Here is an 18,086-nt window from a genome sequence, read left to right on the forward strand (position 1 = left end):
TGCACTCTTCGGTACGACGTTGATCTTTCTACCTTTTTTTTTTTCGCTTTAGTGCGCTTGGCCCGTGTGCCTTGGGCTGCCCCGGGTGTGCAGCCCGAGGCAATAGCTCCTCTCTAATTTACACGGCCAGAAAGTAGTTGTGCCCAAGGCAGTGGCAGGGAGCGCGGGTGACAAAATTAACGCGCTTGCAAAGCACTACCCGCGTTACTGACGTCATTAGGAACGCTTGTACGCGTGTAGCGTTAAGGATGAACGATTGGTCGTTGTCAGAAAGGACTTTATTCGTCGAACGTCGAACCTACAAGGCTGATTGTGGTGTGCAGTTGGCGTTTATTGCGTTTTCTGAACGCGAAGCCACTGAAATTAATCGAAAATCGTTGCTAATTTCGGTTTATTTTTACTTTATCGTGTTTGTGTTTGGTGCCGTTAGAATCTATCTCCATTAGAAATTGGCACTCCACGCTCAAAAGGGACATTCTTGTTTTCGTAATTTCAAGTGTCGGTCATATTAGAAGGGATGGCTTCGGCCTATCGATCAAGCACGTATCAAACTGGTTACGGTTTAGCAGTACCATCGGATACGGGGTTTCTTATAAAAGAAAAGGCGAAATGAACTCATATTTTCTGAGCATAAAATAACAGTGTAGAGCAAGTAAAAGTAGCTCTAGTCAGTGACGTAACGTGCTTTGTTTTGTTACTTAATTTAATTTGTGTTCATGTACAGACACAATTCAGGCGAACGCTGGATAACTTGGTCTGTGTCCTCCCTAAAATCTTTGATTTTTATTTTTTACTGCATCCTGAGCCTGTTATGCATAGGTGTAAAAGCCTTTTGTTCTTTATTGAGGTTACTTCCGTAGAAGGCTGTACAGAACGCTAAACATGCTTAAAGTAAGGCCAATCAAGAATCATTATATCTTTGTGTGCCTCACTGCAGCATGCTGAACAGGAACTAATCGATGTGGCGGGCAGCACACTTCGGTATTAAACTGCACCTGCGTGGCCATGTTATGCGACGACTTTGCGCCTCTAGCTCTCCTGGTACGATGTAAAAAATTGGGGGGGGGGGGGGGGGGGGGGGAATTGAGACAAAAAACACCGGCTGCTCTGACGCGTCTCTCCTTGCAATACACGCTGGTAAATCTCGCGTCTATTTTTATTCTTCCCTTCCTTTAAGCTCCCATTCTCCCAAGTAAGGAATTAAGGGACGATCGGTGTTCCCTATCTGCGCAATGCAGCAATCAATCTTTCACTCCTTAACTCCAGCACGAAGAGGGATATTCAGGCAACAGTTTTCTCCCGGAACCGCGCAGACTGTTAGGTGAGCGGGCTCTTTCACATCGTCGCTCAAGCGGCTACAAGGATGTCGCAATCAATGGGAGGTCCCTATAGGCCTAACGGGCCTCGGGGTCAGCTTGGAAGCGGCGACCCCAGCGGGAGTGAAGAAACGTGTCCAAGGAAACGGATGAATGAACGTCGCGGGAAGAGGAGGGTGGATGGGGAGGTGGCGCCGCTCAGCGTTGAATGGCGTCCTGCTTCAGAGCGTGCCAAAAAAGAAATAGAGCAGATAGGAAAGGAGATAAAAAAAAAGGCGAAATTGTTCGCGATTCACGTTGCAAGTGGCTGGGCGGAGCAGACACTCGGGATGGACTTAGAAACAGTCACGAGAGCCGGCGAACGCGGACCGCAGCCGAACGTCAAAGACTGCTATGAAGCGGAAAGGAAAAGAAAAGGAACCGTGGGCAGCTGTTATTCTTGGCTGGCATTGTATCGGGGAAGAACAGCGAGCCCATTCTCCGAATCGCTGGGAGCGTTCAAGCATGGCCGTTTGGACAAGCTTCTGTCGGCTTGCCCTCGGACGGACTCGCTTGTGCTTCGCTTGAAAGAGTAGTGACCGCGAAGGCTTTCTCGCATTGAATGGTTCTTTCTTATACAGGCTTGCATTCCCATAGCTCTGTGTGTTTATACGCAGGCTAATGCGCGACCAAAGTATACGGCTGTCGAATTGGTTAAGCGAGGACACGATCCCCTTTTATACTGACATGTCAGATTGAAATACACATTCGAGCAGTCGTATATGCGTGCTCTGCAGTGTTGCCGCTGGTATTCCGTGTTGATGAACAAACAAGGACGCCCAGTTTGACTTACATCACGCACGGTGTGGTTACAGCTTCTTCCACGTAGCCAGCGAGGGTGACAGGTTATGCATCTTGTATGCGATCCGAAAGGGCAGGGCTTCCTGTATTATATATCACGAAACATTCAATTGCTAAAGAGCACGAAACGGCTGCAGCCGCCGGCAGTGCGTTGTCGGTTATAATAAGCGCGGCTGTACGAGGCTAAAAAAATGGCTGAGGCTTAACTTGGTTAAGCCTGGAGAATGCGAAGCATCATCGTGTCGCGTAATTTGGAGGCGCACAACCACAGCGACGGCGCGAGGTGGGCCCCCGTTTCTCCACTGTCGTGACGTCATCGTGTCACGTGGTGTGACGTCATGTATCACGTGATTTGGAGGCGCACAACCACAGCGACGGCGCGAGGTGGGCCCCCGTTTCTCCACTGCCGTGACGTCATCGTGTCACGTGGTGTGGCATCATCGTGTCACGTGATTTGGAGGCGCACAACCACAGCGACGGCGCGAGGTGGGCCCCCGTTTCTCCACTGTCGTGACGTCATCGTGTCACGTGGTGTGACGTCATGTATCACGTGATTTGGAGGCGCACAACCACAGCGACGGCGCGAGGTGGGCCCCCGTTTCTCCACTGTCGTGACGTCATCGTGTCACGTGGTGTTACGTCATGTATCACGTGATTTGGAATCGCACAACCACAGCGACGGCGCGAGGTGGGCCCCCGTTTCTCTACTGTCGTGACGTCATCGTGTCACGTGGTGTGACGTCATGTATCACGTGATTTGGAGGCGCATAACCACGGTGAAGGGCTGAAGTGGTAGCTAAAGTAGTATGCTTCGCATAAAACAAACCCCGTTCTTTGGTTACTTTTGATAAATACGGTGCTTTACACGATTCACGTCAACTACCGCAATGACGCGCATTCGGGTACGTTGGTCTACTTGAGAGTCCAGCTTTCAGTTCTCACGAAGTGTGTCCTTCAGAGTCTTTTGCCGTGTCTCTGCAGGTGCGATATTTAAGAAAGTCAGCCATTCGTGGCTTAGCGGTAACTGTTATGCTTGGGAGTGTCGCGTACCCGACATGACCGCATGTGATTATCTCGCCCTCGCGAAAAGTTTCTTGACCTTGACACAAGCGTTCTTTCCCAACGTCCCTTTCGGACAGTTGAAGAAAAGAAAGGAAGAGGGGGGGGGGGGGGGGGTTACGCCGACGGATTGTAGTTGCGTTAGATATCTTCCCTACGAAAGAGTTCGAAATGTCGAAATGCACTCGGAAAAAATGAAGGGATCCCTTTAACGGGAATTCGTTCCTTTTGTATATCACTTCACGCAAAGAACCAAAATCACTCCATCAATCGATCGGTGCGACTTTGTAGTGTCGTAAACCTTTGTGCCTGGCTTGTAAGTATTCCACCGGGAGGTCAGTTCGGTGTCGTCAGAGCCATAAACGAAGTCTACAGCTCCATATGAGAAAAGTTTTATCTCGGCTACCGTAAAGATGCCCGGAAAGTGCACCCAGTGAACTTGACGCACGCCCTTTTAATGGAGACAAATCTTTTCCGAAACTCTGAAGGCCACAGCGAAAGGAAGTGGCGGAGATGCAAAAGACATCCTTGTAGACGCAACTCTGTTGACCGTGCTTTCAGTCAGTCTTGACATATAAAATAAGGATTTAATGACGGCGAGAGAATAAAGCTAAGGACATGAAGTCACGCCTCGAGCGTTCTGAATTAGTTTTCGTAACTTTCCTTTTTTTTACCTTTCAAGAAAAAGGTTTTTGTATGTTCTCACTTTGGAAGGGTGTACATATACACTGCTTTCTCTATCCTTCTCTCCTAAGGTTATGGTTAGTATCGATAAGTTGGTAACGAAATGAATACCGTCAGACGGACAGTGAAGGCAACGGCAGCATAGCTCATTTCAACTCCAAGGGACTATTACACCCCCGCAGCGTTCGGAGGCCCGCTTGAAAAATGCGAAATAATTGGTTTGGTTTATTTTAACGTCCCAAAGCGACTGAGGCTATGAGAGACGCCGTAGTGAAGGGCTCCGGAAATTTCGACCACCTGGGGTTCTTTAACGTGGACTGACATCGCACAGTACACGGGCCTCGAATTTCTCCTCCAAAGAAATTCAACCGCCGCAGCCGGGATCGAACCCGCGTCTTTCGGGTCAGCAGCCAATAATTAGTCTGGGCCCAAATATTCACGTTAACTAAGGACTTCCAGTATAAGTTGGCACCATTTACTTCTTAGCTCTTGAAAACAGTTTTCAGAACATACACTTGAAGCGAACAGTTCACTGCAAGGGTTTCCTTTTTAGTGCAAACTATCTAAAAGGAGGTAGAATTCCAACTCGAAAACTAAACTTTGCTTTTGCATAGCACTTGAAAAAGCATTACGAGGACTATTCATCCAGGCAAAACTACTAAAAAAAGAATAAATCCTGGGTTTCCTTGAGAAGTAATCGTTTGTTGCATGGAAGTAAGGCGTTCCCCTCCAAACTGAAACACGAACTATATAAATTCGTACAATCCAGAAAGTGGACGCTTCATGTCGTTCACTGGCGTCAACAACTCGCTGATTCGCGTTGTGATGTTTACAGTATTACTAGTAGCGCGCAACAACGATGTCGGCAGGCATTGGCGCCTCATCAGAACATTTGTATTGGTCCAGGTTTTCAATTTATGCCGAGTGGCGTTTTCCCGGTCAGTGCGTTCTTTCTGCTCCCATGCCTTCGCCAAGACACCGCGCGCAATGGTTAGTGCGCCAGAAAGGACCGACCAACTACTTTAAAAAGGATTTGAGCACCTATTCTTTGTTTTCGGATGGGCTGCTATGTTGTTCATATTGCCTTGAACAGAATTCCTTGAAGTTGCGGACGCTAGCATTATTCTTAAAGGAAGGATGAGCTCTTCGGAGTGCGCAAGGTTTGCGCGAAGGAAAAAGAAACAAGTCAACGAGCGAAGGATGCAACGGGGTATTCAAGAACTGACTGCAGCCTCTAGAGTGATGGAGGGGATGGGAGGAGCGGAGAGAGGGAGCATCCCAGCGCCGTCTAGCGGCGTCTGCGGGAAGGACGCACTCTGGCGTGATGATGCTTCTCGGCTGCCGCCGAAGCCAGGCATGGGGTCGGATTAAAAAGCCGTTTTCTCCGGCCCACCGTCGCGTCAGCACCTCGGGCTCCATCAATACGCTGTTTTTTCCTTGCTGCGGGGCAGGAGGGAGGCATGCCTCAAGCGGGGCTGGGATGGACTTACGGCTGATTGAAACCCGCGGAGCGAAATAAGTGGCCTGGGCCTGTTTTTTTCGGGGAGGTGGCGCCGCCTGGCGCCTCATTTCCACCCTAAGAACGATATATGTCCGGCCAGTTTTCGCTGTCTGGACGAAGCGCTATACATCGTTGCGTGGGATGGGTGCGGACCGTAGGCACGTGGTAAACCGTTGTGCAAGGCTTAGTTAAACGGAGATGTGAACATTGTAGGCAATTTCCTTGACCGTTGACCTTACTCAATATGGGCGAACACTCAGCCCTGTTTTGATTTTTTCATGAGTCTTTAGTGAAACTATCCGAGAATACGAGCAGTCTAAAGCCGCACCTGTACATCTGTGATTTTCTTTGTGTTTGTCATCTCAAACAACGAATCAAGGGGTGTATGATGAGCGGCCAGCTGGTATCATATTAAAACAAAAATGCTTAAGGGGCAGGACACCGAGGTGTATAGATAAAATAACGCAGACCGTTACAATTTAAGTAACGGTCAGACCGTTATAGTTCAGCAGTGCGCATGCGCTACAAACACTTGTGACCGTTACGCAAGCCACCGAAATAGTTTCGTCGGACCAAGGAATTTCAACTCATTATTGAGTTTTTTTTTTCGGTTTTATATGATTTAACGTCCCAAAGCGACTCAGGGTATGAGGGACGCCGTATATGGAGGGCTTCGAATAAGTTCGGACACCGGGGGTTCATTAACCTGCGCTCATATTAACCTGGGGGTCTTTAACCTCTACCGCGGCCTTGATCGATCCCGCGACATTCTCATGAGCAGCCGAGCACTATAACAACTTAGCCATTCTCATTATTGAATAAGTGAATCGAAGCCTCCCTCATTATAAGACCTGCCTGGCTCTATCTTGCTGTATACTAGGCTTCAAGAATTTCACGCCCCTTTGGTCGTCTTCCTTCGTTTCCAGTGGCCTCGCATGCATTGTTAGTTATGATAGTAAGGAGGCGTTGTTTCATCAACTAAACTTGTAAGTCTACGCTCGTCGTGCCAACACCTGTGCTTCCGATCCCTTTGCGCATATTTATAACTTTTTAAAGCTAGCAGTGATAACTGTATATTGGACTTTCTCAGGCCTAAACAGACGTCGGCGTCGTGGTCATAGCATAGTAACTGTAACACAGCGAGTTCATCGCCTTGGAGTGGCAGTATAGGCGACTTGGTGCATATGTGTGTGTGTATGGTGGTGGGAGGAGAGTGCTGCACGTGCGCGGCCTTTAATCAAGCGAGAAATACGCCAGCATTTTTAATGAGACAGCATTAGAACCCTCATGGAGTTCAAAATGCGTCGTCAGTCTTAGATTTCGCTCATTGGCTGGATGGAAGTGACGTCACCAGAACGGAGATTCTTATTGGCTGGTGGGAAGGTACGTCACCGGACCGGAGAATTCTCATTGGCTAGAGGGGAGTGACGTCACCAGACTGGAAGTGAGAAAAATACGTTTCGGTTTATCTCACTGCGCCCGTGTGGCCAGCCACGAGTATATACACTTTCAGGGAGACACCTAACCACTGGCTAGATGTCAGAAAGAGATGTCTGGTCGTGTCCAGACAGACGTGTAGGGCCCTGCAAACACAACTTATAATGCTATCGCACTGTGAAGACATAATTAAGTGTCCCCGTGATTTTTTTTTTTTTTTCATCCTGAAGCGCTTTTCTGCACCTTTTACGCTATAGCCTCTACGGGTGCAGTCTCCTATATGGAGTCACGAATTCGCTCAGCACTGCTCGTGTCAATTGGCTCGCAACTGCACTATAATATCGAGGGGCTTCAAACAAAAACAAAGTACGGCTTTGGGGAAAGGATCATGTCCTCTTATCAACAAACCAAATCGCCCGCCATCCATAGCCGCCCAATATTCCTGTCCCGTCTTTTTCCTCATACTTTTTCGGCGTCTAAAGTTAACGCTGGAACGGGCAGTCGGGGGCGTCTGCACAGAGAAATGAGATCCCAGTCCTGCGCTCGGCGTACGGGCGCGCTGCCTGATTCCAGGTCTGCGAGGATACGACGAGAACCAGCGATCTGGATCCGCCTTCCGGCCCAGTACACGGCTTACGGCCCCAGCGCGACAGCACCTGCGGCTACAGTGGAGACGCCATCAAACCGCTTTCATGCTTTTCATTTCTAGAAGCGTTTTTCTTGTTGCCAGTACTTTATTTCATTTTCTTCTTCCAGACAGTTCTACACTTCGCCGGAAACGTTGATAGTATTTAGAAGCCTATAAAAAATAAGCAAGAAAACTTTTTAGTGGATTCCGTGGGTCCAGAGGAGCGCGAATGACTGAAAAGTGGAAGGTAGTTTCCGTGTGTCGAAAAAAGAAAATAAGAGAGTGTATTTCGCGACGTTGCGTTCCTTTACCTTGGTGTGGCTGCATTGCCTGGTATATTTTTATTTTTCACAAAGCATACAAGTTATATTAAATTGAAATTTTATCTGGGTGATAAGAACTCGGATTCTGTGAATGTTCCTTTCCTGGCTTTTGGTATACGCACAGTGGCTCATGGGAAAAAGGGAGCGAATTTCTGGGCACCGTTCTCTCACTACAATATGAATTGCTCCCCTGCTTGGGATCTGTACATGGGGCAATAAGTCATTTTATCTGTGCTATTCGTTTGCGCTATACCGCAAGCAATGGCTAATGTGACGCAAAAAGGCAAAAAGCGTCTAGAAGAAACCAAATGAAGGTTTTCAGGAGGCAAAAAATTAATAAACTTGTAAAGGCAAGTTAACGGAGTGCATAAATTTTCGTACGGTGTCGAGACAGTCGAGACAGTGAACCAACGTGTCAGGACGCAAATTATTCCTCTCCGCTATTATAGTCTGTGGGATTTAACCTCCCGGAGCTTTGCATGGGCAGTGAGGGACGCTGTATTTTAAGGCTCTGAAATAATTTAGGCCATGCACCTGTGGTTCAACCTGTACTCACATACACAGCACACGGGCGTTTTTGTATTTCGCCTTCATCTAAATACGGCCGCGGCCGGGATCGAACATGCGACCTTGGGATCAGCAGCGAAACGCCCGAAGCCACTAAGCCACCTTGGCAGATAGATAGTCTGTTATTTATCCTGGTGACCTTGTATATACCCTAAAGAAAACTGGACGTGCACACAGTTGTGGGTCAATGTAAGGCAAATCTCGCTTCTGCCGCAACTTAACAGCACATTATCAATTGCCTATTTTTCTAACAGGTCGGAACACACGCGCGAGACGAGGTAATAAAAAAAAAACGAAAAGACACAAGGCGCTGTATCACTTTTAGGGTTTTCCCCGGTTAGAACAGCACCTTTCTAACCGTTCAACTTCGTCAGAAGTGGGATCAACAAAATCAGCTGTCGGATACGTCTTCTGCGGCGAAGCCAATTGACACCTCAGGGAAGAGGAACCTGACACAAAATGTGTAAGGGTCGGAATAGAGTCTTGCTCTTCACCCCCAATTCCTCACTAGGCCTAACCTTAGCCGTGAGTGAGTGGCGTGGGCAGCGCCGTCTCGCCGGCATCGATCGACGTAGACGCTGCCAGACGGCGTCGGCAAAGAAAGAAGAGGGAAGGGAGAGGAGAGCGAACTCGCACGCTCCCCTTCTGAGCTGCCACAGACGTCCAGGCGATCGAGCTAAGGCCTAGGGGGAAAAAGAAAAGGGAAATGGGGTGTAAGGGACGCGTGGGGTAGCGAGGGGGTGGGGGAAGCGTGTTGGGGAAGAAGGGAAAGAAAGTTCTCTAAGATCGCGGAGCGCACTGAGATGAGGGTGGCTAACGAGGGAATGCTGTTGCTTCTGCTTGTGCAGTTGCTGCGGCAGGCTCGGGGGAAAGCCGTCCAGCTATCCGACCCTTTCTCCCCAGACCCCTCCTTCCCTTTTGTCCGGGAGACACACGAGGGGATATGTAGGAGAGTAATATTACGAAGAGCTCCGTCGGACAGCGGAGACCAGCGTGGCGCCGTTAAATCATTTGAATAATTTGCCACACCGCGCCGGAGAGCTCTGCGCTTACGGGAGGGGGAGCTACGGGGTTCAGACTGCGAGGGATAAAAGGAATGAAAGGCGGAGCCGCCATTCTGTGCCCTGTCATTGCTTTCTCTTCCCTTATTTCTATTCTAGTTCCTTTGCTTTCCTCCCCGTTAACAGGAATGCTGCTAGTGCTTCTGCCTCATCTGCTCATAAAATCGCTCGCGTGTCCTTTCCAACCTTTTTCTTTTGCTATGGGAAATTGTCAACACGTCCCGAAAGCGGGATGTAGCGCCCGTGGTTTTCTTGAAATCCTCGTAGTTGCGAGCCCACTGCGTACCAAGACAGAGGAAGAAAACACTGATGTATTAAAGCATGGCTCCAATGTACCAATATTTAATCAGGACAGTATTGCCATTTTGGACAGTGATAAACTGAGATCAGTGGGAAAGGTGTTTGCGGTGCAACGCAAGCAATGCGGGGATAATTTTAATATGGTGGTGATGGTGATGATGATAATGAAGCACCTGAGCGGTATTTCGTTAAAACCATCTGAGCCATTCGCCCGGGAAATGTTTGAACACATGCGGACACGTGTTCAGCTCAGGCGATCCTTAATAAAACCGCTAGGCTACGCCTGCGTTTCACGAGAAGAACGCGAAGAAAAAAGCGCAGTAGCCGGGTACCTGCCTCACTCACCACGGGACTCATCCAGGGTGCGTAGAGAGCTTGTTGAACGGAGGTATTTTGAATGAAAATAGGTTCTATGGCTCTTTCTGGTATGTTGATGCTTGTCGAGCAGCACAAGCTGTAGTATTTGTGAAAATTGTACTTTTTTATTTTTGCGCCACTCGATTAGAACTCAGAACTTCAAGACCGAAAAGGGCTCCGTGATCAGCATTTATAAATGAATGGCGGTGAAGCCTGGCCTCACGGATTCGCGCAAAAAAAAAAAAAAAAGGTAGACGCCCGCAGATAACTTGCGAGAACTGCCGATGTTTTCGAGACCTGTATCTCATTTTTTCAACCTTCTAGCTTACAGAAGCTACATTTTCAGTTAAACTGGAGTCCTCTTGATTACGATCGATACAGGCCACCGTCAAGTCCATCCATCAAATGCAAGTCAGTATATCTTTAAAGTACTTCCAGCACTGGGTATTCCTTTACGTTACTAAATGTCAGCGCTCAGTGCGTATTGAACTTAGAAGTTATTGGAGCTTATTAAACGATGTATGTTTGTGCATAAGCTTTTTTTTTTGCATTTGGTAACCAAGTACCGCGCAACGCAGCTGTTAGCCATTGCTCATCGCTGTCAGCTTGCCGATCTTTCGATCATGTCAGCGCTGCAACTCCGGCAGTTCAGTTAGTTTCGTACCACTGATTCGGCTAATAGCACTCAAAAATAATTGTGCAACCTCTTTGAAGCACCACATCGCTTTGCGCAGCGTTTTTTTTTTTATTTCTTAAATGCTTGTGCCGGTCAGCAGTAAACTTATGATTTTTACTTGAATTTTTCCGCGTTGCTTCGTGATGCTCCGGGTTCGACTGCCGGTGCGTCCGTATAAAAATCACCCTCCGCTCAACGCCTATGTGCTTGAAGCGAACAGCGGTTCACGTGGCATAACTGTCACCCGAGATCTGCGCTGTGAAATTTGGGCCTTTTCATAGTTCACTAGACTTGCAGCTCGCCGACGCTAAAGCGCTTCCCTGCGCTCCTTAACTTTTTTTTTTTTACTGATCACTTCACAAGGCACTGTATACGCCGTGGCACAGCTTTAATGCAGGATAGCTCCCTTATATAAATGATCTCTAGACTGTCTATGGACTGCTATAGACTCTATTTCCTTCGTATAGATATTTTATTTTTTCTATTCATACTCTATAGGCTGCCTATAGAAAAAAGTGTACTATAAGTGTATGGTCATAAACCTATAGATTGTCTATAGGATTTCTATTGTCTGTAGACTAGTCTATAGGACGTCTGTAAAAAGTCTATAAACTTTATAGACAAAAATCTATGAACAGTCTATAGACTGTCTAAAATTTTTGTAAGAGCTGACTGGGTATCCCGCCGGATTTCGTAAGACAGTGAGAGAGATAAAGAAAAGGATTGGCTACCCTGCAGTGCAGGAGGAAAATGAGGGAGCAAAAAAAAAAGGAATAAGTGTGATGAAATACGCATGGAGGACGTAGATGACGGTCTCGGGGTCTTGAGAAATTTGCGGCACCGTAAACCGGCACCGCAAAGTGCTTGTCAAAAGTGGCTACGAAGCACAGCCGTGCTTGGCGCCCTTTCCGTGGTCCTGCTTTTGATTAGTGTCAAGGAGAAATCATGTTCTCGGTTTAGTTTTTCTCCTTTAGAGCCAAGGAAGTCAGCAGCCACCGCCCTGTACCCTATGTTTTCTTGCGATCCGCTGGCTCGGCTTTCGTAACCGCATCACTGGATGCGATGGATGACGTCTATATTGCGCTTGCAGCTGCTGCCATGGCATATCGACTCCGCCAGTCCGCCGCCCGATAATAGCATTCGCTCGCACACATACTCTGCCGTGCTCGACAGCATAGGCAGCAGCAGTCGCCAGCCTGCCGGGAAAGTAAGGCTCGCCAGTTCGGTGCAGCGAAAAACAGAATGTGCGAACGACATTTCTGTGCTCGCGCGGCATTGAATGTCGCGTGAAAGTGAATCTTCCAGAGTTCAACGAAGTCAGAGGCTCAAAGCAGGATTAGCGTTGAAGCCTGCCTGTCTTGAAGCAAGGAGTTGTAGATATGTTGTTGAAATTGTGGAGCCGGTGGTGTGATGGTGCCGGTAACATCTACGGACGGAGCGACAGCAGAGTGGGCTGCGGAACCTACTCGAGTGAATGATATCTTAGCTGAAATCAAGAAGAGGAAAACGGATATGGGCAAGGCATGTATAGTTCGGAAACCAGGTGACCGGTGACACCTTAGGGTAGCCGAAGGATCTACAGGAGGAGGTAAAAGTACGTACCACATTGTGGAGCTTGCAAGCACAGGGTTGTCACAGCTGAATCACGACAGCACTGAAATTACAGGTTAATGATGATGATGATGATGATGTCATCAGGCTTAATGCCACATACCCACGGCAGGGGATTGGCCAGGGTGCATTGCGGATACAAACGCATACATGTACCCGGAATGGAGTATTTTGATAAATTTGGGACGTAATTACAGGTTAGTGCACAGGAGAGGTCTTCGTCTTTCAGTGGACTTAAGTTCGATTATGATGATGATGGGATGCACTGCCGTATAGCGATTAGTGCCGGTGTGTAAGTCAGGTCGGTGCCTGCGCCGCATTGCACTCAACTCCTGAGGTCCGGCTGTGCTGCCCCGTGCATCCAGGCTCTCCGCCTAACTGGTTTGGATGATCTCGGTGGCGGCGCACTAATCGCCGTCGGCGCAAATTCTGCGGTCGCGCCCCCGTATACGCGCTAATCTGGCGTTGCGCCAATCGTTGGCCTCCAATCGTGCTCACCCTAGCGCATGCGCTGTACGAGTGCGAGGGAGATTGCGCCACGAATATCACAGTGCCCTCTGCTCCTTCTCCTCTCGGCCTTTATAGCTCCAAGTCTAATGCTACGCCGTGCGCTCCGCGAGGGTGCTTCTGGAAGCCGCTACAGTGAAAGTGTAGCCGCAGCCTGCTTTAATCGCGAGGTTCTTAATTACCGTGTTGCCACACCTTTACTCTCTTGTATCTTGCCTTTTTTATAGTCCTCTCTCGCTGAGTTTTTCTCGTCTCTACGAAGTGAGAGCCGAGGCTTGCTCTTTGAGCTCATGGACACTCATGATTACAGCGCGTGGCCATTTAGGCCTGTCTCTTGCACAACATGTGTGGTTAACATAGAGTTATATTGCGAAGCGCTGTCTTAGTTAAGAAAGCAGAACAGGTTCTTTCAACGCTTATCGTTCGCTAACCAAGCGTGATGCTCGAGGTGGGGAGTAGGCAGTTGCTTTTGAGAGTATGATTAGAAAATGTGCCGGAATGGTTTTCACATTTGGCGCTGCATGCAGTTAATATAATGCCTCCACAAACTGCGGTTAAGTCATCTTTCTTTGTTTCTTGGTACTCGCAGGACTGCTATCATGGGACGTCAAGGCCACCGGCACAGATCTGGCCTCGGCCGAAAAGGCCTGCCTGTCCGTCAAGGTCAGCGCAGGACCACACAACGGTGAGTATAGCAGCTTGTGCTTCTGTATGTGTCCTCTAGCTAATCGTTGTTCAGATGGACGGCTTGAGTCCAGCTTTATCCGACATCACTTTTTATTGTGCGGCAGTTGTCTATTCTAAGATACTTTTAAAAACATCTTGATGGCACGACTAATCTTTGAATGTGTTGACCAACCTAGCTTTTAAATTTTACTGCCCTCGCACCGAGTATGGTTAAGGCTCCCATAGAAAAGCAATGGGGTGCGTTTTTGGCAATAAATAGTAGAAAACTACAAGCGTCCCGAGGTGAAATCTGCGGATATACTGATTATTACGGCGCAGTCTTATGATATGCGAAAATTTGCATTAATAAACCACTTCCCGTTAAAAAATAAACTTCTCCAAAATTTCCGGGTATGGCCACCATTGTGAGGGGTACATCAGCTAAAAAAGATGGCTCTCCGGAAGTAGAACTTTAAAGCTTTGAGCATCTCGAGGGCACTATACTTTACGGTATTCGCAAAAAGGTGAACAAACCACGAATATAAGATTGCGGCGAGCGCAGTGCCGTATTTTCTGCGTAAACTGCCTTATGATTTCCTCTGTATACGAACCGGAGGCATCAAACTTCGCAGTTAAGTGGAAAAAAAATGCATTATGTACAAGTCTACTGTGAAACCACACGAAAAGTGTCCATTCTGTTCAATGAAGATATCAACCACAGCTGGTATCAAACAGAATAGGTTTGGGCAGGTTGGTAATTCATTGCAACAGCGTAATCATAGCGCGGGAAACAACACAGGACAAAGAGGAGACGGGACAAGCGCTAACTTTCAACGCAGCGGATTTATTGCAGATCAGGAGCATATATGCACTACTGATACTGCAGAAAGAAAAAATAAAGAAGAAACATGAAGGAACATAACGCCAGCAGACCGTCTGTGGCGTTATCGAAGAAAGAGCTCGAGTTCTTGGCATGACGACAAGTGGCATTTCGTTATGTTCCTTCATGTGTCTTCTTTATTTTCTTTCTGCTGCATCAGTAGTGCATATATGCTCCTGATCTGCAATAAATCCGCTGTGTTGAAAGTTAGCGCTTGTCCCGTCTCCTCTTTGTCCTGTGTTGTTTCTCGCGCTATGATTACGCTGTTGCAATGGTATCAAACTTGTGGTACACCGACTGGCCTTAAGGTTGCGTTTCCCCATCAATACGCATTCCTTCCGCTGGAGATTTCGAGAATTCAGAAGATTAATGCGATTATGTTGTCATTTATAAAGTATATAATGGGTGGTTTCGAAGAGAGTTTTCATCCTTTTTTTTTTTGCTGCTCGTGAGAGTGTAAACCAGGATTATTTACCTGATACTCGCGATGGAGTCTGCAGTGGCGAGCGCTGCAGATACCGCACTGCAAGCGTCACGCTTCGTTGTTGCTCTGCGCTTTCGGTGGAAGCCTACGGGTTTCGTGTAGTGGGAGGTATGTTGCGGAGCCACCTGACAAGACAGGGGGTCCCTCCAGCGCGATCACGTGATATTTCTTGGTACCAGAACTGCTTCTCCGAAGCCAGTCCGTTGTCGCTGTGTTTGCTGTCAGGTTGAGATTCTCAAAGCTGTACCGTTGGTTACAACTTGTTGGGAAAAACAAGCAACTGATTACTAGTAATGAACTGCAGAAAAAAAGTAAATGAATTGTGGTTTATCGGGGCTTAACTTCCCAAAGCGACTTAGACTATGAGGGACGCCGTAGTGAAGGGCTCTGGAAATTTCGACCACCTTGGGTTCCTTAACGTGCTGACTGCCTCTAGAATTTTGCCTCCAACGAAATTCGACCGCTGCGGCCGGGATCTAGTTTACCTGAAACGTTACCGTGGGATAAAAGTAATCGATTAAGCACTAAATTGCAAGAAAACGTAATTGATTACAAGTAATCAATCACTTGTAACGCGTTACATACAACTCTGCCACAGATGTGGCTGTATCACTACAGTGAAGAAGAAAAGTGAAGCACCCTCCCCGTACGGGTGCGATAAATATTAGGAGACACTAAAGAAAACTTTAAGTTTGCGTGTATGAATAGATCATCGCGTTCTGATGACAAAAATGATTCTTCATCATCATCATCACCCTGACTACGCCCACTGCAGGACAAAGGCCTCTGCCGTGTTTCTCCAATTAACCCTGTCCTTCGCCAGTTGCGGCCACCTCATTCCCGCAAATTTCTTAATCTAATACAGGTGTCGCCATCACCGGCCGATTTCTCAAGTAAACAGCGGTGCGTCGACGCAATTTTAGTGCAATACCGTTACAAGCCCCACGGACCCAAAATGTGTCGTCGGTCATAAAATTCGCCCATTGGCTGGAAGGAAGTGATGTCACCAGAGCGGAGCATTCCCATTGGCTGGAGGGAAGTGATGTCACCAGAGCGGAGCATTCCCATTGGCTGGAGGGAAGTGACGTCACCAGAGCGGAGCATTCCCATTGGCTGGAGGGAAGTGATGTCACCAGAGCGGAGCATTCTCATTGGCTGGAGGGAAGTGATGTCACCAGAGCGGAGCATTCCCATTGGCTGGAGGGAAGTGACGTCACCAGAGCGGAGCATTCCCATTGGCTGGAGGGAAGTGATGTCACCAGAGCGGAGCATTCCCATTGGCTGGAGGGCAGTGACGTCACCAGAGCGGAGCATTCCCATTGGCTGGAGGGAAGTGATGTCACCAGAGCGGAGCATTCCCATTGGCTGGAGGGAAGTGATGTCACCAGAGCGGAGCATTCCCATTGGCTGGAGGGAAGTGATCTCACCAGAGCGGAGCATTCCCATTGGCTGGAGGGAAGTGATGTCACCAGAGCGGAGCATTCCCGTTGGCTGGAGGGAAGTGATGTCACCAGAGCGGAGCATTCCCATTGGCTGGAGGGAAGTGATGTCACCAGAGCGGAGCATTCCCATTGGCTGGAGGGAAGTCGTTTCATCGGACCGGAAACGATGTCCCATACCAGAAGCGACGTCACTTCCTGTAAAGGCATCAACAGGTGTTAATGCTACCGCATTGCCAACACATAGTGCAATTGGATTTTCCTGTGAATTTTTCAGGGGTGCGAGTCCCATAGAATACGCTGCGCCACCCTCCACTCGCAAACGGGGATCAGGAGCCCCTTGTGGCGCAGGCTTCACGAATTTGAATCGAGTAGCTGGTAAATTTTCAAATGCATCTTTCTCGGCAATAAATGGGCCTTTTTTTCTGACAGACAAACATCGGCATGCTCAGAAATAGTCATAGAGCCGGTTATTACTCGAAATAATAATTAGACCGAGCTGTGCCCACACTAGATTTAAAGAGAACGCCATATTAGCACGTTAGCAACGAATACTGCCATATTAGCGACAGGCGTACTAATAATAGCGACAAGCCTGCTTTTCTCTGAGGAGCTTTCATCCGAACTCACGATTCACATATAGTGCAGAATTCTGATTACGCATTCTACCGCTTGACAAGTATGAAACCACGTCGACATACGCTACGTTGAAAAACGCACGAACTGCGCGCTTACAATTTGCTATTAAAATTGCCTGTCCCGGCATTAGTTAGACACATTGTATTGCGGACCGGTTGAAGGACTACAAAAATCTCCATTTGAAGGATTATGGAAAAAAACAGTTGAAGGATTAGGAAAATCTCCGGGCATATTATAATTTGCTGGTTGCCACCATCTTACCTCACGCAAATGTCAGTGCACGTTAAAGAACCCCTGGTGGTCGAAATTATCCAGAGCCCTCCACTGTGGCGTCCCTCATAGCCTGATTCGCTTTGGGATGTTAAAGCTCACAAAAACCGTAACCAAAGAATCGCACACCTCAGCCGTAGATTTAATGGGTGAATTAATGGGCCAACCGTCGGGAATAAACGAGGATTAAGACAATAATTCCGCTGAAAAGCTCACCAAAAACCTCCCGCCGTGGGGGCTCATCGGCTATGACGTTCTACCGCTAAACAAAACGGCGCTGTTCGATTCCTACATCGGCGGCCGCATTTAGTAGATGTATAATTCAAAGAACGCTGCTCGTAGAATGAGATTCAAGTGAAAGGTAAATAACCGCAAGGTATCGTAATTAACGACGTGTCTCGTATTCGCTCCTTTTAACTTGCTGACGTACAAATTCAGTGATTTCAATGGCATGAACTCACCAATTCCCGCGATGGAAAGCTTTAGTCCCGCTGAATTGAGTGAAATAGAAGGTGTTCCTTGTAAAATGCCACCTCGAATGAAAATTTATGCCTTCAAATTCATGCGGCACCTCCGCCCTCCGGCCACTGTGTTCGCGTGAAGTGCGCCACCAACTTGAGCGCCGCAAAAACAAAAGCGCGGTTGAGCATGCATGGCTCCATAGCACAAAGTAAGTCACCTAATAACATTGATTTTGCAGGTGCATACAATGTCAGTGTTGCCCCTCATCTAAATGCACAAACAAATCCAGGAATTGCACATATAACAGTGGTGCCAAGGGCGTGCACAAGCTCACGACGAGAAGTCGAGGCAACCATGCGCACAGCCAGGCTGCTGTTCA

The 18,086-nt window shown here is 48.0% G+C and overlaps 1 protein-coding gene across 1 annotated transcript in view; it reads left to right on the plus strand.

Moving 5' to 3' along the window:
* Nucleotides 1–18,086, plus strand: part of LOC149364099 (uncharacterized) — a 128,413-nt gene that overhangs the window by 83,481 nt on the left and 26,846 nt on the right. Inside the window, exon 2 of the mRNA XM_089574105.1 lies at nt 13,457–13,552. Within this exon, the coding sequence (XP_089430231.1) occupies nt 13,457–13,552 (96 nt within the window). The remainder of the gene's footprint in view (nt 1–13,456; nt 13,553–18,086) is intronic.

The sequence above is a fragment of the Amblyomma mixtum genome, chromosome 2 (genome assembly GCF_055824585.1).
Source record: "Amblyomma mixtum isolate Tamu chromosome 2, ASM5582458v1, whole genome shotgun sequence".
NCBI classification, from domain to species: domain Eukaryota; kingdom Metazoa; phylum Arthropoda; class Arachnida; order Ixodida; family Ixodidae; genus Amblyomma; species Amblyomma mixtum.